This window comes from Primulina huaijiensis, chromosome 7, assembly GCF_012295235.1.
Source record: "Primulina huaijiensis isolate GDHJ02 chromosome 7, ASM1229523v2, whole genome shotgun sequence".
Taxonomy (NCBI): Eukaryota; Viridiplantae; Streptophyta; class Magnoliopsida; order Lamiales; family Gesneriaceae; genus Primulina; species Primulina huaijiensis.
The window spans coordinates 23,117,739-23,141,899 of record NC_133312.1 but is presented as its reverse complement, the minus strand read 5'-3'; the positions used below and the strand labels follow the sequence as shown (position 1 = coordinate 23,141,899).

Here is a 24,161-nt window from a genome sequence, read left to right as displayed (position 1 = left end):
CTGATCATGTTTTGTACATGTAACGATTGAATATTTATGATCTATTATTTTTCAAAGCAGTATAAATATACATACACGCGATTAGTGTGTGTGTGTGTGTGTGTATATATATATAATGCCAATTAATAAATCATATTATAATGTTTTTAATGGTTCATTAATTTACAAAAAAATGTTCTTCTTCTTTATTTCCATCATTGTCTCAAAATTTACAAAACATGAGTAAATTATGGTTATTATTTAATTATAAGAATAATGAAAGTCAAATTAACTCGATGCGTGGGTCAACCTTATACTTAAAATTCAAGGTCAAAGAAGATGAAATGCCGATTGTTATTGTTATTATTTTATATATATCTATGTAAAAAGACACTTATGCGCCATGCATGACATGGTTATCATTATGTGATATAATGAGACAGACCCAATTTAAATATAAAAATATTTATATTAAGGGTTATTTCATAGCTATTTTTATACATGGAGATTTTTTATTTTTGTTAAATAGCTATTTGACTAAATTTATCTTAAATATTTTGTAAGTTATTATTATTATATTTTATATGGGGAGTTAGGAGCTTAATGTAGAATTAATCTTATTTTGAAAATAAAAGAATGGTTGGTTATATTTTAATATTATAAGTTTTTAATTTAAACTTTTTTAACCTTAAAATAAGTGTTTTGCATAAAATTATGTCACTTTTAAAAAATTTGCCAGTCATATACCCCTAAACACCCAGTGTATTTTAAGAAAGGCTAACATACATTTTTTTTTTAACACAGATTCTTTTTTTTTTAAAAAAAAATGTATATAATATCTATTAAATGGTTTTAATATATTATATTATGAAGTGGGAAAGATAGAAGCCAAATTGCTTATGTTGTGTCATCCACCAATTCAGTTTTACATTAATTAAGGTTCCGCGATATTAATAACACGTGAAACACGACTTCCTCATGTAAATAGTCTGAATACTAACCCTTTCCACTTCCACCTCATGTTGTTAATTAGATGAGCAAAATAAGACACACACACACAAAGTAAACAAAATCAAACCTATCGTTCTTTACAAATAAAAAGTAAGAATTCTTTACAAACATGAGTCGCCAACTTCTAATTTCAACAAGCGTATATTAAAAGTGAGGTACAACAGAAGCAAATCAAGTAAGAATCACAAAGATGTTGGATCTGTATAACTGGCGTATGATAACAAATATATGCCACATTTAAAAAAGAAGTAAAATACAATCGCGGTTTTGACCAAATAAAGAGCTCACATTTGTGCGCGCATCTATGTTAATACATATTTAGGAACAACCAAAGCATCTCAGAACGGACAAAGAAGTGGATGGTGCAGATTTTGATTCGGAGTCGGATTTTTTACGAGGAAGATGTTTGAGGAATGCTTTCACAGCTCCAGCAACCCCATCTTCGTTTTCCATGGCCTTTGAAAGTTCGACTGCGCACTCCTTCACCTGCATATAATCCTAGCTAGTCGATAATCATGCTAAAAGTATACACTCCATATATTTCCACATTTTGCTTCTGATTACATGTTCGTAAATCAGGTGCAACTCAAACTCAGTATCTAATTACTGGGAGACCAGCTGTTACACAGACTGTTTCTCTAACTGAAATTCGCAAAGAGTATATGGCATGGCGGCGTGACCGTGAAAGTTGGAACGAAAGGAAAACAATATACATTGAAAGGTGTTATTTTTCATAGTTTGGGATACACATAACAACTTCAGCAAGCTATTTTCCAATCGCTAGCGACTATACCATCAGAAATTGAAAATTGAATAAAAAACAGTACCTTGGGATCTATCATGAATTTAATTGCATCGACCAGCTTCTGGAGCGAAAATTTGTCGATTGGAATTGGTGGAGGACCAACACCCCTAACGTGGACTCTCTCTCCCCAAAAAGGCTGGTCACCAAAGAAAGGGATGATTGTAGTCGGGCACTGCATTGAAATAACACATTATAGTGGTAAAAAACAGTCACTTGCATTAGAAGTGCAACAAATGCTAGTTTCCATTAATTATTACCGCAGCCTTAAGACCAGCAGCTGTTGTTCCGGCTCCGCCATGGTGCACCTGAAAACAAATTGTAAAATAAAAGAAATCATCTCAAGACTGCCAAGATAGACATGCCAAATTCAAACCATTTCACCACCCTCATACGTGTATAGAATAAGGTGTTCGCAAATTTATGAATACTCAGAGCAGGATGCTGTACACACTCCTAGTTCTATGTCAAGGAGAGATGCATTGAATCCATTAACACAACTACCCAACAGGGCTGTACATAGTACATAATAGAGAATATGAAAAACCGAATTCAGCTTCGATTTCCAATTGTCCACAGGAAACACTGAAAATAAAATGACGTACCACCGCAGCACACTGCAAGAAAAGCCAGTCATGAGGGCAGTTATCCAGTAGATATACAAAGTCCTTTTCTTCTGCCACTATGAAGAAGCATTAGGTTAAGAAATATTGTCAAAAATGAACATTCATACCATAAATTTTGTGCAATTATCGCAAAATGATCATAGAAGGAAAATGATACTCACAGTTACCAAGGCCACCCCAGCCCTTGTTAATAATGCCCCTTTGTTTAGTTATTTCTAATGCTTCAACAATAATCCGGGTCATTTTCTCTGGCTCTTGAACTGGCTGAGATGAAAAAAAGGTTACTTGTAGGAAAGAATCTCTCTCTTCAAGATTAAGTCAAGGTAGCTGACAAGCATGAAAACATACACGATGGTGTTACAAGTTGCAAAGCTAATTCTAGTTGAAAATGACAACAGAAAATAGAAACAACAAAATGTAACTCCTCCAAAAGGATGTACACTAACAAACATGAAAACACTAATTTTCCATTAAATTATCACATCCGTTTTTGTAAAGAAAATATAGTGAAATTTTTTCCAATGACCGAAGAAACTTTTTCTGTGTGGCTTCACCACAGTAAACTAGAACTCAAACTCCAAGTTCCAAAAAAGGGAGTTCAGAGTAACATGCAAACTTAAAACCTCAAATTTTATGCTAAGAAAAGAACAAGCTCAAGTCAATAATCATATCAATTTTTTTCAGCCCCAACAAGAAAAGATACATCTCTCTCTCTCTTTTTCTCTAGCGGCATACAACTGGGAAATAAAGCTAGCCAAACTTACAAGACTGCCAAATCCAATGTAGATAGGCTTTGGACCAGCTTTAAGCCAGTTTAGAAGAGACTCTGGAGGTTCATAATTTGAGGCAAGATCAAGGAAGCAAAATCCAACAACATCAATCTTGGCTCCCCAGTCTGCAAAACAAGAAATATAACCATGATTTTAGTATATTGCTAAATGATTAAATTGACATTTTGCTAATTAATGTGGGAAAAGTCAATTTTTATCAAAAGACAATACCTTTTGGTTTGGGTACAAGGTGAGGACTCCAGATATATCCATGTGGGATATCCGATTCTGGCCCTTGTGGACCACTCAAATATGTGACTGGCCTTAGCTTCAGCTTTTTTTTCCTGAAATTATTTATCATGTCTCTTATTCCAAGCCAAATCAAGGAATCAACAATCTGATATGACAGCTGAAAAAACATTCCAGGAAAAAGTCAAATATGGTAGAAGTAGATTGCTACAAATCAAACCATATATTTTTTTTCTCAAGTGCATACTGTCTAGCTGATTATCAAACTTACTCTATATCCAGCTGATTGGTTAACACGAGATAAAGGATGCGGGAATTCACTGGTTGGCCTGGCAGAAAACATGACCATTTAGCAAGATCATAGGGTAAAAAACAAGAAGTGAATAATTTTTAAGTTCTAATTCAACTTTTACTATTAGCTTTAACCAAAAGGAATAATATAATCACTATATGAATATAGAGGATTCAGATAAGACTTACGACCAAGGCATTGTGAAAAATATATGTATTGGCACTTTCAATGCCTCTGCAACATGTACATGCCCTGCAGTTGTCAGAGTAAAGGTAAGCATCTGTTGTTTCATGTAATACATAATAATAACTGTTGAGAACATATTATTGCTTTAAACAAAATTACTGGCCAAGGCCTCCTACACCAATAATACCTTGTTCAACATCAGAATGTGTATGAGTTTGTATAATCTTATAAGAAACGACAATGTACTTTAGGTTGTGCTTGGATGATGGATTTGAAATGATAGATTTCAACTCCATGATTTCAAATTCCATGACTAGTTTAAATGGACAAAATTCAAATAATTTGCAATTTATTTTACAACAATTTAAACAATTTCAATAGTAATTGTGCTGAATTTTAAATACACCCTACATCAGTGTAAATTAAAATAAGTTGCTCAAATCATTCACCAAATCAAATCTCATTCCTCCAAATCAGATTCATCAATTCAAGCACAACCTTAGTTAACCTATTGAATGTCCCACCTTTATTGGATTGATGAGAAAAAGTACAAAATGAACGTCATGTTATAAAGGAGGAACGGTTGTAATACAAGTCAAAGACCAAACTGTGGGAGGAGTCTGGATACTTTCAGAAAAAGAAAACTAACTTGGATCAATTATTTCACAATGCAGTGATGAATGCATAGTAACTGCTAACGAAGCTTATTCTGTTAAACCACCCATTGGCCCAGGATGGGATAACACCTCTAGCAAGTAAGAGTTAGCCTTAATATATGATCAAGAGCTAACTATGTTATGCGATAAGTTGATGGTTTATAACACCATCTGATCCTTGTTAATGGTTAGAGCTTGTTTTTTGACAATCAACACTAGCAATTAGATCTCATTCATGGCGCCTAGTGCCAAAAACAAAACAGCAATGTATAATAGTCAATTAAGCATACAAATTGTCAATTGGTAAAAGAAATAAGAAATGGTTCCTCTTTTTCCCAGCGTAATGCCGTAATGTCTACTTTAAACAACGATTCCAAGAATTGTAGATAGCAAAACATGAGAATTGTTTGGCTTATCTTCTACTGGACATTCCATAATCATAATAAATCTGAAATCAACGATTCAAAGTGCCAATCATCCAATGCAATATTTCATGAGAAGCCATGTACCAACTGTATAATTTGTCAATTGATCTATGTAAATCCCAAATCAACAATTTAATGAGCCAATCATCAAATGGAACATTTCATGAGAAGCCAATACACAGTGTAATCTGTTAAATTATTTTTTAAAAAATAACTCGGGCAAAAATGTTTATTAATTAAATAATAAAAATGAGCGACATAGAAAGGGGGGAAAAGACTCTCATGGGGCATGATCTAACCATACGCTGGAGGATTAGCAATAATTGCTTCTGCCTTAAAAGGAATTCCAGAGTCAATGTCAGGATCTTTGCATGCATTAAGTAAAGAATATATTATTTCCTTCATTTGCTTTCTCTGCACAGGCACTTCTGATGGCCCTGAAGGTAAAAACCCTTTGTTCTTAACCATGTCTGCGGAAGAGAAACAACCAATTTATCAGCCAAGTAATATATTCATTTGTAAATTATGAGTTGCCAGCAAGGCATCGACTAAAAATTGAGATCTGTAACTACATAAGATGGTGCTGAACAAAAAGATAATATCTGTTTCATACAAACTCACACAAAAGCAATTGCCTTAAAGCTCTTATCCAAATTACATAAGAAGTCCAATAACAAACAAATAAGTGACAAAGATTTCAAGGACCACATAAGATAAACCTGTCATGATGAAATACTAAGATATATTTATAAGTTCGAAATTGGAGTGATTATTTTTGTTCCAGGTATATATAAACTCTACACATAAGTTAGGGACCAGGAGAAAAGAACCTGGAATTCAATTTAGAAAAATTTATAGTTCAAACATTCTGAATGTCTTGTATTCGAAGGACGATGAGAAGCAAGGTTACCCGTGACAATTAAGCAGCGCTGCATCGTGATGATTTTAAAATTTTAAACTGAATTATAATATGGTCTAAGTGGTGGTGACAGGAGGACGTATTATCCAGTATAGGCAATAAGATAAAGGTTAAATATGACGAACAATTAAAAACCAAATCAGTCATACTCAGAAAATGCCAGATTTAAACCATAATTGAAAACCTAAAGCATCATGTTCCAAAACAACAAATCCATCAAGAATGCTGAAGTGTAATAGCAAGACCAACGAAAAATACATATCCAATTTGAAGAGTAATATAAGCATTAGAAACATACATTCCGCAAGAACTTTTGGATCGCCACCAAGAGGATGAAATTCCAATCCAGAAGTCAATACAAACTCCTTGAAATTTGAATGTGTTGCCAGTCTAACTCGATGGCCATAGTCCTACACCACCCAATCATCCCCATCAAGAACTTTGTATACACCCAAAAGATGAGTCTTAGTTGCGATAGAAAATTATTTTATGTTTTTGTTTTTTAAAAATTCTTCTTCCTCCAATGGCAAAGAAAAAAACTTTTCCATCTCCATATTGCCTTACCTGATTAAGTAGACATTTTAAGAAATACAAGTCAGTATGCATCTAATGTTGAAGATTCATACTGCATGTTGAAAAACGAAATTATCATAAGTGTTCCATTTACCAACAATAAGGATCAAGTACTTGACAATCATAATTGCTCGATGTAGAAAACTATATGCAGTATAATTCAATCACCACCAACTACCTTAGACTTCTTAATATTTTTAGACCGCTTACTTTAGCATAATCTTAAAAAAGACCCAAGCAAGGTTACAAAAAATAATGAAGGACAAAATTCCAACTTGGGGAACGCAAAACAAATATCCATTAACTTGTTCTACTGCAGTTGACTTGACTAAAAATCACGATAATGCCACAGAAAAGGAATGAGTGGAGATAGACTCGTGGTGGCTAATAACTCTAAATTTAATAGCTAGCTTTCCTTCCTTTATCAAACATTCCAAAAATCATCTCATTTTCAAGGATCAAATTACAGGACTAGCATCCCGTAGGACCCACCGAAAAAACTTCCCACAATTAAGTATTTGTTTGCTCTTCATTTAACTCATCCTTAACTCATTATTCGACATGAAGAACCAGCAGAGACTAGAGGTGAGAAAAATGACTACATCGACTCATTTACCTGTAGCTTTTTTCCAATTGCAATGAATGGCTGAACATCTCCACGAGTTCCAACAATAAGCATTACAATTTGCAACGGAGGAATATACTGAAGTTCTGCTTCATCAATTAGCTCATCATCAACTTCGCTATATACATTACCTGAACCAACTACTGCAGTTTGAGGTTCAACATCTTTGGGAACGTCAAATTGTACGGTCCCATCGTCTTTGACAGTGGCAATTCTCTTCAACAATACGAGCTGCATTGTTTTATATATTTAAAGAAAATCCCAGGTATGTGAACATACTGAAATAAACTCAAATGTCTATGACATTTTTTGTGCAACATTTTGAAAATAATAAACCAAATATATTTTTTTGTTGTGCAACATTTTGAAAATAATCAACCAAGACAACGACTGTCGAACTTCGGCAAGACCTTTGAAAAGCATAGCCGCACTTTGGTAAACAATTTTTGTCATCGGCACACTTGTATGACTAATGCAGTAACCAAATGCGACAGCTAAGTTAAAGAAACATGATTCTCTTGGTGATGTCATCCAGAACAAAAAAATTAATTGAAACAGAAAATTCTACGCAAGTCATTTAATGATTCTAGTTAGAGACTAGTGGACCTACCTCCCGTAGTACATCCTTCAAGAGACTGATTGAGAAGTAGCCAAGAATTCATAAGAGAAAAAATTGTTCTTTTCATTGAAAATATCACTGTTGTACTCAAGCACTACGAACCTTGTACATTGATACAAAGGATGAATACATCAGTGGGATGGCTTTCCAGAACACAATCATAGCAAATCATACTCTCTATTTATTTTAAGTGACATTCTCAGATTCAAAATTCTTTCATATCAAATACCATTTTGTAAAAAGAAAATGGCATTAATGACTCTTGTTACTCATGAGAAATTCAAGAACCTCTCTCTCTCTCCCCCTACCCTCCTCTCCTGGCCTGTGACTTCTTCAAACTACAGTCCATCCAGACACAAAGGCGACTAAACCCAGGTTTTTGTTAGACTCCACAGTTTGTTTCATTAAGCTAAGCAACTGATGTTGGTGTGACCTTTACCTTCTGCTGATCGGAAATCCTGTCATCAAAAAACTGAGCAGTCTCTTTAGCAAACACATTGTTATGAGGTTGCCTCTCAGTCTTGGATCTTTCTATCTTAACTTTGTCAGAAGACGGCTCAAACCTTTCAGAATTAAACATTACCGGAGGCGTGGTATTTACTCTTGTAAAGATTGCCGCTGCCCTTCCTGCATCAAATTAATTTCGATTATTTCCAGGTTGATCCGATCAGTAACTCATAAAACAAGTAATAAACATAACATATCCAAACAATAACAAAAACAAACAAAATTCAGATGAAAAAACTAAAACACAGCATTTGCTCCTATTAGTTCCAACTTCAATCACGTAGCACTGCTTAACAATCAATCCTCAACGTTCACGGAATCAACCTGAGGAATAGCTGTCGCCATCAGAATACCGAGCAGCAACGCCGCTACTGTCTCCGGGAGCGGAGACTTCCGAAATATCCTTCGTCGAAACTTCTGCACTTGAAGAAGTGACGACCGCGTCATCCTTGACCATCGGCGGCGAAACCACCTCAGCTGCACTCCGATTTTGATCCAGATCTGCAGAAGCTTCCGGAGTGAACCGTTTACTCTACGAATGGACAGCGTGAGAAGGAGATTGCTTCTGAACAAGTTTGTTCAAAGGAGTTCTACCTGATGTTTGAAATAACTAATAACTTTGGTCAACTCTTCCCAAACAAAATGACCAGTTTAATTAATTCCATCTTTCAAAACTATAATAAATAATATAACCTTTTTTAATCCATAATATATACTAGTAATATNTTTTTCTAAATAAAATATGGAGTGACTTGAGTAGATTTTTGGTATGATAAAAAGAGTAATTATGAAATTAAATATTTTGGTGTCCTCTAGTTACTCTAAGGGTCTCACACATCATGTATACTAGTTACTATGCACACGCGATGCGTGTATACAATCTTTTTTATGATGCGTGTATACAATCTTTTTTATTATTATCGATGGACTAAAATGAAATTTAATAAATTATGGAGGGACTAAATTGATATTTGAATTGTTGAAATAAAAATAAATAAATAAAAAGTGTGTGTTGAAATTAAAAAAAAAACAAAAAACAAAAGTGTAATATTAATATCATATAAGGGTAAAATTGGAAAAAAAAAGTTGGTGTCCTCTTTAGGTAGTTATTATCATGTCCTCACACTTAATATAATAGTATAGAAGTATAGATATATAAAAGAGTAGTAGAAATCTCAATGAGAAATAAGAAATATACAAAAGAAAATGCACAAAATTTGAATTATTGCACAATTATTAATGTTCACATACATAAAAATAGTAGATAATTTGTTTTTTTATCTGATACGAATATGTCAAATTTTATTTTATTTTCTTACAAAATCCTCCTCTCAAATTTTAAAAAAAAATTGTAAAAAAATATCATCCTGAAGTTATAAATCTATACTTTTACTCTACAAGTTTTGCCGATTAAAAGTCAAAGTATCAATATAATTTATACTAAAAAAGTTGAATAATATTCTTTCAAACAAAGAGAAATACAATTCAATAAAAATTTAAAAAGATTCAAAAATTCAGTCTTCTGCGAATGACTCACCTGGCAAGTGGCATGTATGCTTTTTATTTATTTATTTATTTATTATTATTACAAAACGATTGGTGGTCAAATCAAGGATAATCCCGCAAATTCCCGAACAACAGGAGGAAGCAGCGGGTTTGCTTTGAACCGTTTTCTAGTGTTTCGATCCATTTAACCAGCCCAATTTTTCCTATATGAGTGATTAGGTTGTATTACGTGTGATAAAATAATATCTACTTCATCCGTAGGATTATTAATCCCTCCTCTATCCCTACTCTCTTTCCAATTTTACCCTTCTTCCTTCACCGCTATTGAACCACCTCGGCTGCCGGACCGCCGTCGCCGCCCTCGTCGGACCTCCGCCACCCTCGCCGTTGCTGGACCGCCGCCGCCGTGCCGCCGGACTTACGCCGGACCTTCGACGGAACGCCATCGCCGCCGCCGGACGGCCGACTTACCGCCGTCGCCGCCACGTCGGCTGCCGGATCCGTCGCCGGACCACCGCCGGACTTCCGGCCTTTCATCAAAAATTTCAAAATTATCCTACACTTAAAAATCTTACCAAACATACTACCATATATTACATATCTACGACAATCATTTTCTTTATCATTTACATACTAATCATTAGTTTATTTTATCCTGCAACAAAACGCAGCCTTATTATGTTTGGATGTTTAAGCCTTTTAGGTGTTGATTTAATCAAACAAACTTACTATTTTCAATATTTGAATAATTTTAATTAAAATCATCAAACTCATTATAGATTACAACACTTTTAATTTTATAACATACTTAACATTTGATTTGAGATAGATTTTTGTGAGATATTCAAACTACGAATACAGACGAGTTGTAAATTTGATCCAACAATAGGATCCAAATCTTTTTGGACTTATTTTTCACCAACAAAAAAATTCTATAATTTTTACAATAAGGAGCTCAGAGTTCTGTACATAATATGGTCAAAGAATGAGATAAATAATAATCTTTTGATAAATTGACAAAAATTACCATTCCAGTTTTGTGGCAGTGTTCGGCGGCGGCGGTGGTCGACGGTGGTTGGCCGGCTAGAAGCGGCGGCGACGACGACGACAGCGGTCCGACTTTCGGCCCGAGGTCAGCCGAGAGGAGGAGGGGTGTGGTCGGCCGACGGTCGATGTAGGGAAATGGTGGTGAGTTTGAATCTAAGAGAAGGGTAAAATTGAAAAAATACGATGGATTAAGAATGAGATAAATAATCCTAAGGGGTGAGTACTGATTATTTTATCACACCTAATATAACCTAATCATTCATAAGAGGGATAAACTTGGTTAAATAATCACCCCTACCAAACATGTGATTAGGTGAGTTAAAAAAAATAAACCCATCTAATCACTCCTGCCAAACGCACTGTTAAGTGAATAGTCTTTGCAGACGAAAGACTTTTGGAGGGAAGCACAATTCTTGTCAAATCTTCACCATCCAAATGCTGTTGCCTTCATTTACTGAGATCGCTAACCGTTGAAGGAGTGCATGTCTGCTGAACTTCAGGCTAAGGACCGGGGAACATGAACCCAGTTCGGCAGATGAAGCCCAATTAATATCCCATCTCAAAAGAATACACTTTTTTTTTTGGTACAAAATACGTGGATATCTTCTACTTGTCATCCACCTTATGTTTCTCCAGTTCTAAAACCGATGGTTCAGGTTGTGGAACCAACCATTCCAATTGCAATGGGAACCACAATCGAACCACTTGAATACGGTTTTGGTTCCTAATCTTCCGACTCTCGACGTTTTCGGTTCTGGTTTGACTTAATTTGAACTGGAATTTATTCTTTTAATTATTAATAGTCAAGAAAAAAATCGTGAGATAACAAAGTTATAAATTATTTGATAATTATATTAAAAATATTTTAAATTCATAAAATTAAACAATTGAATTGTATATTGAAGTTTGCGAATACACTATAAAACCTTGAATTGAAGATTAATTTATGATTTCGATTATGTTTCTACATGGTTCCGATTCTGGTATTTCTGGAAATAAGATGAACACAACATCACCAACCAAATTCAACATACAATGAATGTGTAGTTAAGTTCAAAGACCATGAAAAATAAAAATATTCAGAAATAGAAATTTATTTATTTATTTTAAAAAAAGAAAGAAAGGAAGCAAGAAGGAAAAGAAAAAGGTACAAATATATATATATAGAGCTAAAAACACAAGTCATAAACAAGCCTTCTACTTATTCTGCTCCCTTCAATGAAAGAAGCCAACACTGCAACAAATCCAAGCAAATATTCCCTCAACTAGTTTGTCCATCCCTAATGTTCTTGCTTTATGCTTAGGGGAATCTCAAACTCGGTTTCCACGACGATCTCACCATCAACCTGCAGATCGTCAGAGATTAAAGAACAACGATATGGTTTGGTCAAAAACTAACTGTACTTCATTCAAGATATATTCTAAGTTATGTTTTACATACAAAGAAAGAGAAATACCAGATCGATCAATCAGTAACTTCTGGTTGATCTTCATGGGACCGAGCACGTGTCAATCTCCTACGCCTTCTTGGGTTTGAAGGAGCGTCATCAACAGTATCTATGTTCAAATCTGGTATACCTTCTCTATTGTCTTCATCACGATCATCATCATTTTCTCGAATGCCTAATAAATTTTCACCCCATAGATAACGACGTCTTGAAAATGTTCCACCAGAACGACGGTGTCTATACAACATTCTTGACCTGCCACCTCTAAGCTCGGCTCCTGATTCCATCGAGCCAATCATATGAAACAAGAAGAATGTGCTTAACCACCGGCCTCCTTCACTGCCACCTCCACCATTATCCCTTTCACCAGAAAATCTATCACTGTTATCTAAAACATAATCACCAAGTACCATCGCACCGGGAATGGCTGATCGAATGGCACTGACGATATCGTCATGCTCTCTTTGGTGTTCAAGCCGACGCCATGCACTTTGTCTTGATGGGTCAACATCAGCTGGACGAACTGTTGGATGAAGATTTCTAGCATGCCTACGTAGCTCTCCGTAGTTGCCAAAGAATGAGCACAATTCACGGGAGCAGCTTCGAGACTTCAGGTTAAGGTATTTTCTTGCATCTTCCACAACTTTCCAGCCCAAAACATCTCCTCGGCATAAAGGGCATTTTAGGTTTGTCGTCTTCTCTGACTTCTCCATGTAGGTTTCATCAAGATTAAGATTTTCCCATGATGTTGGATGTACATTTTCGAAATAATGATTCACATTTTGGGAGCTATTTTGTCTTGATCCACCAGGTATGCCAACAAGGGTTGCAGAGTTGCCTGAAGTCAGAGAGACATCCACGTGATTCACACTGATGTCACTTGAAGTCGTCGAGTCTTCATTAGAAGTACCAATAGAATCAACATGTCCTTCATGTTCCAAACTCGGTGCAGACAATTTATCAGGATTATCTTCTCCGAGTTTTTTAAATCGGTCCAAGCAATTTGAATGCCTGTAACTGGTATCACAAATGAAGGAGCGACAGCCATTGCCGTGGGAGCTGCAAATGAGAAAAACAGCATTGTGTGGGTGGTCCATGCATATTGGGCATAAAGCTTCATCCAATTCCTTGTTCAGAGCAGAGACATCTGCATCATTTGATATGCTTCTTTTTCTACTAGCCATCTATTTGCACTGTGATATGTTGCTAATATTAAATTCATTAGTATAGTTGTTCTACATACATGCTGATGCAAGAAAAGAAACCGAAGAAACTTTATTCTATACTTGACAGTAGAGATGGCAAAGACAATAAGATTAAAAACAAAATACAACTAAACAAAACATTCTCATTATCAAAGTTATTAAAGGCCACAAGTGCACATGAGGTATAAGCATAAGGTGCACAAGTGCTCTCCAAGTATAAGCACGACCCTTGAGACAATGTGGGTTCCTTTCAGAATTAAGGGTTTAGGGTTAATGTGAGCTCCAAGAATTTCAGGTACTTGCTTCACATTGAAGGAGCGCACTTCACTGAAGGGCTGTGCAAGCCATGGAGCGTAGCTGAACCATACCGCATCTTGAACCTTGGCACGCCCCTCGCAATCTACTAACATCTCAACTTATGATGAAGATATGACAGTTCTACCAACTACCTACCGAATATCAGTTCTAGATAGATGTAACCAACTTACCTGTGTTGATATAGAATTGAAGAAGTCTGCAGATAACAACAGAACTATTTATACACGGATGCTCTTGCACTTACAGATAGAAAAGATCTTAACCAATTCATCGAAGCAATCATAACTTCGCCAATTTGAAACCAAAATGTGCATTGAAAGTTTAAACCCCGTCTTAGGAAAACTTCCAACATGCACTATGACCGTACTACACAGGATTTTTGAAAGGATAAAACTCCTTAGTTTACACAAGGATCGATGGTGGAAAACTTAAATCTTTTCCACCCTTACTACAAGGTTATCATAAGCAAAAGAAAATAATCAGAGAATAAAAGAATGGCTAAAAAAAGGTGGTGGCACCAAATCTTTCAACAAGAGCAAATTTATGAAGTCACAACGAAAAAAAAAGTCATGCTTAAGACATTTTGTAGGCGATAGCATAATATTGGGAAAGCAGCCAAAGGAATAACTCCAAAACATCACAAGTCACCATTACACCCCTGCCAATATCAGTAACAAACTCAAGGAACATGTTAACCTATATTAAGAACTTCTCAACTAGAACTATGACAGCCAAATATCAGTTAAAGGTCCAAGTACAAAGATGATCCAATAATCATAAGCTTTCAGTAGATATAGATAGAGCCAAATCATCGATCACAATCTCTACCCAAAAAGAGTTCCACTTATATGTGGATTTACCTTGATATATGACGGAGAATAACTTACCACTTCTACTTATGCACCAGAGGACAGCTACTATCCCAAAAAACAATCAGCTGAGAGACGGAAGGATCAGAATGCTCCATTCCCCACCCTTAGGCGGCCAGAAAAATGTAGAAGAGGCATAATTTGAAGTATAGAACAATTTAAAGAAATGCAGAAATTGAATGTGTTAAGTTGACAACATTGACAAAACAAAGTAAGATAGTTTAATATTCTGACAATAAATGAACACGAAAAATTGTATTTTGGATCATAGACAATCAGAATACAGTATATCAGCCATTAAATTTGTACTTACCGGTAAAAGTGCACTGAAATTTCTCTTTTTTACTGGCAGCTTCAGTATTGTATAACACAGGATTGATTTTATCAAACGAAATATCAGTATCTTTAGTTGACTTTATAGCATATCAGATGCAACTGGGCACGAGCATAAATCAATACAATTCAGAAATGAACAGGTCTAAAATCTTGAGGATTGAAAAGGCTTCAAATAAAGAATTATTGACTATTTCTTGGCCATGGACACCAATGAGTCCCTTAACCTGCAGTTGTATTGTGGGACAATAAATGGTCATTTGCGTACAATCCATCATCACATCAAACATAAAACAAGCAGAAATATACAGAATAAATGCCCCAAATCAAAAAGCACAACACAAACCAGGATGCAAACATGAAAACACTAAACTTTACATCATTCAAAATACAAAACCAGCAAGTGTTACAAGTACATCACAACAACATTAAAGCAACCCTTAGATCTGGTTGAGCAATACTGCGTTGACTATCACATCAATACAGTTACAGGTCAAATTTGACAGTCCTAAAAGTTTTGCCATCAATTTCCAAAAAAAATACAGTCTTTCCAAAATCCCCCAAAAGTTCAAGAACCCGGACATCAGTTTTCAACCATCGATCATACCCTCCTGATCCTCACGTAACCCCACAAACCATAAAGATAGTAAAGATCCTCCCTTTATACAAGACACCCATCAATCAACAAAACCACACAAATTAAACAACATATCACATAAACGTAACATAAACGCCAACCGATCAAACCAGAAAACATCTGATTAAAGTAATCAACAAAAAAAATCCCCCCAATTAAAGATTTCAAGAAATTAAAGGTACGGAATTACAATTAGGAGAAATTAAGGTCCGTCTTTAGTCCTTTGATTGTTTGATTGAATTTTGCAGGGGTAATTGAATTCACAAAATAAAAAAAAATTCGATAGGAAAAAAAAGAGATTGTGTCCGCTGAAAACGGGTTGAAGAAACTGTAAGGTTTCGTATGAGGTTATCTCTTTTCTGAAAATAATGGCACGTTTATGTAAAGGACAAGAGAGCACGGTGAAGGTAAAATTCTTGAGGGGTAATTTGCGAGTTCAAATAATTTCATGTACTGTTTGCAATCAAAAAACAAAGTGACAGAGATGTTAAAATTTGGGCAAAAACTTGTATGAGACGGTCTCACGGGTCGTAGTTGTGAGACGGATTTCTTATTTGGGTCATCCATGAAAAAGTATTAATTTTTATGCTAAGAGCATTACTTTTTATTGTGAAAATGAGTAGGGTTGACCCGTCTCACAGATTAAGATCCGTGAGACGGTCTCACATGAGACCCACTCTAAAATTTGACACGACTTAGCAGTTCGATATGGTTTAATTAAAAAAAATTAGGTTTGAGTTTGGAGTTCGGTTGGGATCAGATCGGGTTGGACCCGACCAACCCGACTGACCCAAAAAAATGATCGGGTTGGGTTCGGATTGACCCAAAAATTTTAATTTTTTTTAAAAAATATATAATTAATAAATATTATCTACATTTTTATATATTTTATGTCTGAAAAAATATTTATTGTATATTTATATCATAAATTTTCATAATTTAATATTTATTTTGAACATTTTTTATTTTTTAAACAATTGTTTATTTGATTTAGTAAATATATTTTATTTCTCTACAATTAAACTTTCAAATTTAAATCATATATATGTGGAAGATTTTGTTATTATTTATTTAAATTAAAATATTTTTTTTTTGAATTTTATTTAATTTTCTTTAAAAAAATTCAAAATCGGGTTGATTGGATTGATTCGGATTCAGGTTCGTGTTGAGAGTTTTTGGGTTGACTCGGGTTCGGGTTGGGTTTGGTTTGAGCAATTTTTGAATAGTGCTATTACTCAACTCGACTCAACCCACCCGAATTGACACCCCTAGAGTGATTATTAATTTTTTCGTAAAAATTTCGGTTGTGTGTTTTTCAAACTCAGATTCTGCTTTAACTTATACTCAATTTAATTGAAATTCAAAAAGTTAGTGGGTCGATGATTCTGATTCTACAAAAATAATTCGTAACAATTTAAAATAAAAATCAATTATTTATCAAATATTATCAAATTCTCATTTTGTCTTTTCATTTTTGTTTTCAAAAACTACTAACTCTTAATTTTTTAATAATTTTTTATAAACTATAAATTTAATCGTTTTTTTAAAATCATAATCTATTAAGAACACTGTCTTAATTAGCTACCCCTTCTGGGGAGGGGGGAAAAAAATCCGACTACGACCCGACAAAAACGAATACTTAAAATCGAGTATATGACATTCGGGAATCCGGTGATCTTCAATGTTTTTTAATTGATGATATGGTTTGTGATCAAATATTCTTATACAGTGTGCTTTTGACAATATATAATATACTATTTTTTTATTTATATTGGTTTTTTGATGAATAGTGGAGATATTAGAAATTATGCTCAAAATTTTTATACAAGAAAGAAAAATAATGTATTATTAGATGTAGTGAATATGTTATTATATATGTCATTAATTAAATGAAATACAAGAGGTAAATTCTTTTTATAAAATTTAATGATTTTTATTTATTGATAATACATGTATTATGAATCATGATATCACGATTGTGTATGATTATATATGGCAACAATGTTTTTCGAAAAGAATATCTCAAAAAACAAATAGAAAAATAAAGAGAAGGATCACTATTCCTATTAATTGCATTTTTATTTAATGATCTATTGCTTAAAAATATTTTAATATAAAGTTTATTATGCAGCCAATATACATTTATTAAAAATATTCGAAAATGAAAGACTTTTTTGGCTGATTTTTGTTAAATAAAAAGCTCTATGTTGATAGATTTTGATATGACTGATTTAGGAAAGATGAGACTCTTTCTTGGAATTGAGGTGTTGCAAAAATCTGGAAATATTTCTCTATGTCAAAGAAAATATGATATGGAAATTCTGTAAAGATTTGGCATGAATGAAAGTAATTCAGTAGGGAGTCCAATTGTTTCAGGTTTCAAAGTAAGCAAAGATAAAGATGGAATCCCTGTTGTTGAAACTTACTACAAACAACTAGTTGGGAGTTTGATGTATCTCACTACTACGAGACCTGACATAATGTTTGTCACTTGTCTCATAAGTAGATATATGGTGAAACCAAACGAGATTCATCTACAAGCAGCTAAAAGATTGCTTTTATATCTGAAAGGGACTATGAACTATGGAATTCATTATACGAAAGAAGGATATGGTGCATTGTTGGCATTCATTGATAGTGACTATGCTGGAGATATGGAGGATAGGAAGAGTACATCAAGATATGTTTTCTTAATAAATTCAGGTGCTGTTTTGTGGTGTTCAAAGAAGCAGTTAATCGTGACCTTATCTACTACAGAAACTGAGTTTGTAGCAGCTGCAGTCTGTGCTTGTCAAGGAGTTTGGATAAAAAGAATTTTAAAGGAGCTGGGATGCTCTGATGAAGGTTGCATGAATGTGATGTGCGACAACAGTTCGACTATCAAGCTGTCTAAAAATCTTGTTATGCATGGTTGCAGTAAACATATAGATGTGAGATTTCATTTTTTGAGGAATATTACTAAGGATGGTACAATTGAATTAGTTTATTGTGGCACTCAAGACCAAGTGGCAGACATAATGACTAAACCATTGAAGCTTGAAGTTTTTTAGAAGCTTCAAAAGATGCTGGAGTTTGCGAGATCTCGAGCATAATCTAATTGCTAAATATCATTTAATTTAAGGGAGGAAATGAAAAAGTTTTTCTGCTGGTTTTTGTTAAATAAAGCCCTATTATGTAGGGACATTTACTTATTTTTGACTTGGTCTATGTTTCTGTTATCATTTAGCTTTATTCTTGTTGATTTGTCATTTCCTCTGAATCGTATGACTATATAAGCCAAGGTCATTATCAATAAAACATGAGCCATTAAAATCCAGTTTCTTGTGTATTTGTTCTCAAATCTTATAAACATATTAAATTTCTCAACAAAAAGCACCAAAAAGGATCAAAGAGCTGATGGTTTCCATACCCATTTTGCAAATTTACAATACCACGAAGGAAGAATAATATCTCCAAAAGATTTATCACATCGAGTTGTAAGGACAGTGTTCACTGGTAAAGCATCAAAGATATGAATTCTCACTTCATTTGGGACCTAAATTTTCCATATTTTATGTAAAGGAGTCGTAAATGTGCTAGTGTTGAACTCATCGAGAATAACAAGAACTTTTTTTTATGACGTGAAAATATACGATCGTTATTTTTCATTGTACATTTGGTAAACTATTAAATTAACGCAATTCCACTATGTATGTCTTAAGCAATTGTTAGCCAAATTGCTAATAAAAAAAATATAGAAGTAGGGAACGAAAGTAATCTCGTAAAGATGCAGACAGAGCGGCATCTTCAGGAGCCATCTTTATCTAATTATACTCAATATATCAATCTATAAATGAAAAGTTTTCAAACAATTGTCAATGAGTAAGTATATCCATGTTCGGTAGAAGGAATTCATCATTTGGGCAGGCCTTGTTGAGGTCTCGGTAGTCGACAATCAAAACATTATACGAAAATGAGCATACTATTTAAAGTACGAATATCGTGTATAAAATAACAACAATAAAACAGTAAATCAAACCGAGTCTTGTATAAAGTACAGTTTCCTTAAAACAGATTTGTCCTCTCCGACGGTGCTTCGAGGATCTCAACGGACAACTGTTTCCTAGGATACAATGGCAAAACCTTGCAGCAACTTAGCACGAAATAACTACACCGGCGAACCGAAAACGTACCTTCATTTTATTACCGAAATTTAACGGAGTCCAAATGGAAAGCTAAAAATATGAAATGCAAGAGAATGCTTGAAAGAGATCTTGAGTGTTTGTAAAAAACATTTCTATGCATATGGAATAAGGAAGTGAACACACTATTTATAAGCCCCAAAACGCACACCAAGAATCATGCAAGATTAATTAACTCAATTAATCTTCTCATTAACTCAAGAATATGAAGAGTCAAAAGTCTTCAATTAACTCAAGAATGTGGAAAGTCAAAAGACATTTCTACAATTATGAGCCACAATTAACTTAAGAATGTGGAGAGCCAAAAGACACTCTCACATCCATGAGACATAATTTTTTATTCAAACTCTAAATTTGATTCAAATTTTCAACAGCAATTTCATGAATATTGATTCTCTTATAAATCCTCTCTTTATGTATGTCTTAGGCAATTTCATGAATATTGATTCCAAAGTATAATCCCCAAAAATTCTTCATTGTTTTTTTGAAATAGTGGATATTGATCCTCAAACACTGGAGAGAAGAAGCTCAAAAGAAATTCTGAATTCATGGCAAATCAAGAGCCACTGATAATCTTCGATAGATGAGATGAGAAAATGGTCGAGATCCATGAGAACTCAAGGCAAAATCCATTGGCTTAGTCCCAACAACGGGCTTCCTCCATGAAGGTAATGAGGATATCTCCACCTATCCTTCTGATTTCCTCGGTAACGTCGGGAAATTGAAGTCCGTTCCTGGTGGAATGGATGTTGTTTTCCATCCAAAGAAGTTGTATGGCTATGGGGAAAATGGTGGTTTTGAGGACACAAATGGTCAAGAAAAGGGAAAAATTGGTTCTTGTGTGGAGAATAGTGTGATTGGGCATGAGACTTGGGTTAGATTTGAGAATTTGGAGAATGGTTTGTGTGGAAAAAGTAGGCCTACTTTCTTTAGAGGAGTTGCTACAATTGTTACCAAGTTGTTTAATATTGTTGAGCCTGATGTTGCTGAATTTGGCAAGAAAGACTACCAGCAGTGGAAGATCATCCAAAGGATGGTACTTGTCTCATTCTTTGGTATTGCTTTAAGAATGTCATATAAAACCAAAGGTTTTTTTTTTTTTAATGTTTAGTATGTCATTTTATAAAGTTTTACACTTGATTGGAATTCAGGTCAGAGATCTTGATTTTGGAATGTAAATGGTTGGTTCGGAGTTGATGCGAGATGAAGATGGTATTCCAATGAGTTCGAGTAACGTGCATCTTTCCTTAGACCAGAGGGGGAAGGTTTCTTTCTTGATTTACCCTATGAAGCCTTGTAAGTTCTCCAAGTGTAATAGATTTTTGAGAAGAAATCATCAAATAGACAAGGTCTCGAATCAATGGTGTGAAAGTTCCTTTGCTATGTTCGACTGGGATTTTTTCGGTTTCCACAGGCGTTATCGATAAGTGGGTTTCTGTACAAGGCTAAATTAACAGCAGAGAAGGGACAGGTTGATTGCAAAGAATTGAAAGATTCTCCTGTCCATGCTATTCAAGAAGCTGGTGGAAAAATCTATTACGCCGAGGTGAATTACATAGAAAATGTTGGACCAAGAACTTTGATGAGACGGATACTTTAAACATATCACAAAAACCCAACTTATAATAGTTAAGAAATCGAAAAGTAGGTTGGTATTACCATAAACTTTTTAAGAGTTGGCAAGTTGGTAAATCGAAATTGTGAATGGTGGCAAATGAAATCCATGATTGTTCGAGTGAATCGATAACTAACCAGATAAGTTAAGCCATCGACCATCCTTATTTCGTATATGGTGTGATATTATAATCTCGAAATGTTGTGTTTTCTCTTTTCCGTGTTCTCATTGCTAAGCAGAGAGTAGATCAAGAAAGTTTGGAAGATTTGAAGGAGATAAATAGGGCTGCAGTGTTTTGTGTTGCTGCTTGGTTTGGAAACGTCAGGCTAATTGACAACATGGAAATCAACGTTTAGCACATGTTTGGAAATCGCCGACTGACATTGTCCACCATTTTTTCCTTGTTTCTGAACAAGATCAAAGCTGGTTCTAGGAATATCCTCCAGCCGCCGATCCAGACGATTTGTTACTGTTTGCCAGTGGTTCTTTCGTTGAATACAAACTAGTGGAACACACCAAGTTTGAGGTTTACACTCGTGTAATCTTTTTACAAGTGAGTAGACCACCTTCGTCGCGAAGGTGGGCAATACACGGACATTCTTTGAGAAAGCACTGTTATAGGAGAATTTAGGTATGAAGCCTACCAAACATAAAAGAATCGCAGGGGTATCATCGTAATTATTTAAACGAAGAATAGTTTTTGTGATCATACGAAACACAACAGGTATCTGAAAACTTCCTTCATACACGACGATTCTAATAATGGGGTTCAAAAAGTACAATCTATACAAGGCATAAGCACTGTCTCACAAGATGCACATTAGGGTAACCAAGAAAAAATTAATGGGAATCACAGAAATATCTGACTGATTAAGGTAACATTATAACCAACCTCATCGAAATACAGATTAATGACATTTGAATCCACGACATACCGATAGAACTATGATGAGAATCAAGGCAATAATAATGGCAAGAACAATCAGCTTTATCTTCATATTCTGAAACCACATCTTTCTCCTCATCTTGGTTCCTTGAGTCCTAAAATCTTGGGCCTACAGAAAATTACAAAAGCATGTACATAATAGTTCAATGTCGTGAAACAAAGATGCACATGAAGATTGGACAATGTAATTAGATCCCCAGGAATTGAATAAAATTTGAATATATAACCAATGGCCCAAAAGTTTCATAACCACCAAGTTTAGTAAGTTCATGAAGAAACAGCCAAGATTTCAAGCATAAAAAGGAAAGCCATCACAGCCCACTCCTAGTGGCTAGTACTTTAGCTTCAGCAGCACTACTTTGACAAAATCGAGTTCAACACAGTTATGCTGATTCTTTCCAGTGAATCAAAACCTAACCAATTCATTTTGAAACCTTAGACTAATTCAACAAAACCCAGATCATGGTCAAAGTTTGGTTACAGGTATTCCACTAAATATAAGACTCCAAGAGGTCCACACAGTAAGCTATTAATATAACAAGGTATTCACAGACCTGAGACCGAAGATTTTCCGTTTTATCCACCAGAAGTTCAATTTTCTCTCCACGGTCAAGAACCTGCAGAGGCAAATAAGCGCAATACAAGTAACACTATCAGAAAAACTAAATTCAGCCACATCATACAACCATAAAACAGGATGTTGCTCCTGAAAATACGATAATAGAAAAGAGTTACCTTTTCAATGTTTTCCATCATCACTCCTTTAACTTCTGAAACCTGAGCTTTCACCTTAGCAAGCTTGCTGACCTCCTCGGGATGATCTACACAATACTGCATTTGCTCCTTCAGTTTGGGCCTAAGTTTTAGTCAATAGAAGACGATTTGTCAATTTAATGAATTAAGACAATGTTATCCATCAGAAGTTAGAATAAATGAAAAAAGAAAAAGTGTGAGAACACAGTAAGGTAGCATTACCCAAACTCTCTATTTAGGCTGTTAGCTACAGCTGTAGCAGCCTTTCCTCCACTATACTTCTTGGTAAAATCCTCTTTTGTTCTTTCCAGGAATGCAATTGGAATTTGTCTTCCAGCAGATTCAACAGCCACAACACAATAAGCTGCCATTAAAGACGCCAACCGTTAGTCTACCAAAACAAAATTAAGAGAAATAAGCATATAATTTGTATGAACACACATTCAACCTAAGAATCAAGTAACTGAAAATTAAGTTAAAAGAATATGAAACAAAAGGTTAATTTCCACTGATTCGGTGCCAAAACCCATCGATTAGGAATTCCATGGTACCCCAAAAATCAATTCAAAGATGGTAAACCATGTTGAGAAACATCAACTACTGCAACAACAAATAACAACCCCAGTAATATAATGGGTTCACGTTCAACGGGAGCACCAGTCCTGATCCCATCAACATCAACTTTGTAACAAAATATTATTCTGAGTCGAAAATAAACCGAGTCACAAACTAAAAATTCGATGTGATGCTTTGAACACCAAACATTAAGGAGATGTAAATACAAAGACTCTGATTTGCTCATCATCGTCACAACAGAAAAACCTCATCAAATGAAAGAAACACAGAATATGAGATCTGTACAGAAGTTAATTAAGAAAAAATCTAAAGTAGACAAGATCTAAGCTACTACCGCAAAAGCAAAACCATTCAAATAAGATCTAAGCTACTACCGCAAAAGCAAAACCATTCAAAAAAATCAATTGAATCAGACAAATCAAATAAGGGTATAGACGGATAAAAAAAGGCGCATACTAAATCCATCCTCCACCAGGTAATTGAAGGTG

General features: G+C 34.7%; 4 protein-coding genes and 1 pseudogene across 8 annotated transcripts; 2 read left to right on the top strand and 3 right to left on the bottom strand.

Moving 5' to 3' along the window:
- Positions 1–1,166: 1,166 nt before the first annotated feature.
- Positions 1,167–8,848, bottom strand: LOC140980645 (sterol 3-beta-glucosyltransferase UGT80A2-like). Of its 2 annotated transcripts, XM_073446604.1 has the most exons (14): positions 8,564–8,848; positions 8,172–8,359; positions 7,105–7,344; positions 6,214–6,325; positions 5,296–5,466; positions 3,918–3,981; positions 3,709–3,766; positions 3,420–3,597; positions 3,183–3,313; positions 2,580–2,682; positions 2,398–2,474; positions 2,053–2,100; positions 1,818–1,967; positions 1,167–1,476 (listed from the first exon to the last, which is right to left on the bottom strand). In XM_073446604.1, the coding sequence occupies exons 1-14, from the start codon at positions 8,694–8,696 to the stop codon at positions 1,309–1,311; spliced, it is 1,821 nt and encodes a 606-aa protein (XP_073302705.1). In that variant the 5' UTR covers positions 8,697–8,848; the 3' UTR covers positions 1,167–1,308. The 2 variants fall into 2 exon arrangements, with proteins under 2 accessions (XP_073302705.1, XP_073302706.1); XM_073446605.1 differs by lacking the exons at positions 8,172–8,359; positions 8,564–8,848 and adding an exon at positions 6,480–6,540 and having other exon boundaries at positions 7,105–7,243.
- Positions 8,849–11,904: 3,056 nt separating this feature from the next.
- On the bottom strand, positions 11,905–16,003 carry LOC140980643 (uncharacterized). 4 transcript variants are annotated; one of them, XM_073446602.1, is made up of 3 exons: positions 14,946–16,001; positions 12,250–13,446; positions 11,905–12,138 (listed from the first exon to the last, which is right to left on the bottom strand). In XM_073446602.1, exon 2 carries the CDS (start codon positions 13,422–13,424, stop codon positions 12,258–12,260), a length of 1,167 nt encoding a protein of 388 aa, XP_073302703.1. In that variant the 5' UTR covers positions 13,425–13,446; positions 14,946–16,001; the 3' UTR covers positions 11,905–12,138; positions 12,250–12,257. The 4 variants fall into 4 exon arrangements, with proteins under 4 accessions (XP_073302703.1, XP_073302702.1, XP_073302701.1 ...); XM_073446601.1 differs by having other exon boundaries at positions 12,250–13,433; XM_073446600.1 differs by having other exon boundaries at positions 12,250–15,192; positions 15,793–16,001.
- Positions 16,004–17,938: 1,935 nt separating this feature from the next.
- Positions 17,939–18,652, top strand: LOC140981702 (secreted RxLR effector protein 161-like). The gene has a single exon (XM_073448116.1). The coding sequence runs from the start codon at positions 17,939–17,941 to the stop codon at positions 18,650–18,652; it is 714 nt and encodes a 237-aa protein (XP_073304217.1).
- A 1,510-nt stretch (positions 18,653–20,162) lies between these two features.
- On the top strand, positions 20,163–22,353 carry LOC140981732 (pantoate--beta-alanine ligase-like; annotated as a pseudogene).
- Positions 22,124–24,155, bottom strand: LOC140981731 (vesicle-associated membrane protein 722-like). The gene is made up of 5 exons (XM_073448145.1): positions 24,130–24,155; positions 23,320–23,461; positions 23,080–23,200; positions 22,899–22,961; positions 22,124–22,453 (listed from the first exon to the last, which is right to left on the bottom strand). The coding sequence occupies exons 3-5, from the start codon at positions 23,179–23,181 to the stop codon at positions 22,307–22,309; spliced, it is 312 nt and encodes a 103-aa protein (XP_073304246.1). The 5' UTR covers positions 23,182–23,200; positions 23,320–23,461; positions 24,130–24,155; the 3' UTR covers positions 22,124–22,306.
- Between the last annotated feature and the right edge of the window lie 6 nt (positions 24,156–24,161).

Excerpts from the sequence above, each read along its gene's own strand:
- LOC140980643 (XM_073446603.1), bottom strand. The coding sequence starts at position 13,424 with ATGGCTAGTAGAAAAAGAAGCATATCAAATGATGCAGATGTCTCTGCT.
- LOC140980645 (XM_073446604.1), bottom strand. The coding sequence starts at position 8,696 with ATGGTCAAGGATGACGCGGTCGTCACTTCTTCAAGTGCAGAAGTTTCG. Across the intron at positions 3,314-3,419 it reads CCTTGTACCCAAACCAAAAG|ACTGGGGAGCCAAGATTGAT; the intron begins GTATTGTCTTTT and ends CTTGTTTTGCAG. Across the intron at positions 2,475-2,579 it reads CTGGGGTGGCCTTGGTAACT|TGGCAGAAGAAAAGGACTTT; the intron begins GTGAGTATCATT and ends GCTTCTTCATAG.
- LOC140981702 (XM_073448116.1), top strand. The coding sequence starts at position 17,939 with ATGAATGAAAGTAATTCAGTAGGGAGTCCAATTGTTTCAGGTTTCAAA.
- LOC140981731 (XM_073448145.1), bottom strand. The coding sequence starts at position 23,181 with ATGCAGTATTGTGTAGATCATCCCGAGGAGGTCAGCAAGCTTGCTAAG. Across the intron at positions 22,962-23,079 it reads TGATGGAAAACATTGAAAAG|GTTCTTGACCGTGGAGAGAA; the intron begins GTAACTCTTTTC and ends TTGCCTCTGCAG. Across the intron at positions 22,454-22,898 it reads CGGAAAATCTTCGGTCTCAG|GCCCAAGATTTTAGGACTCA; the intron begins GTCTGTGAATAC and ends AATTTTCTGTAG.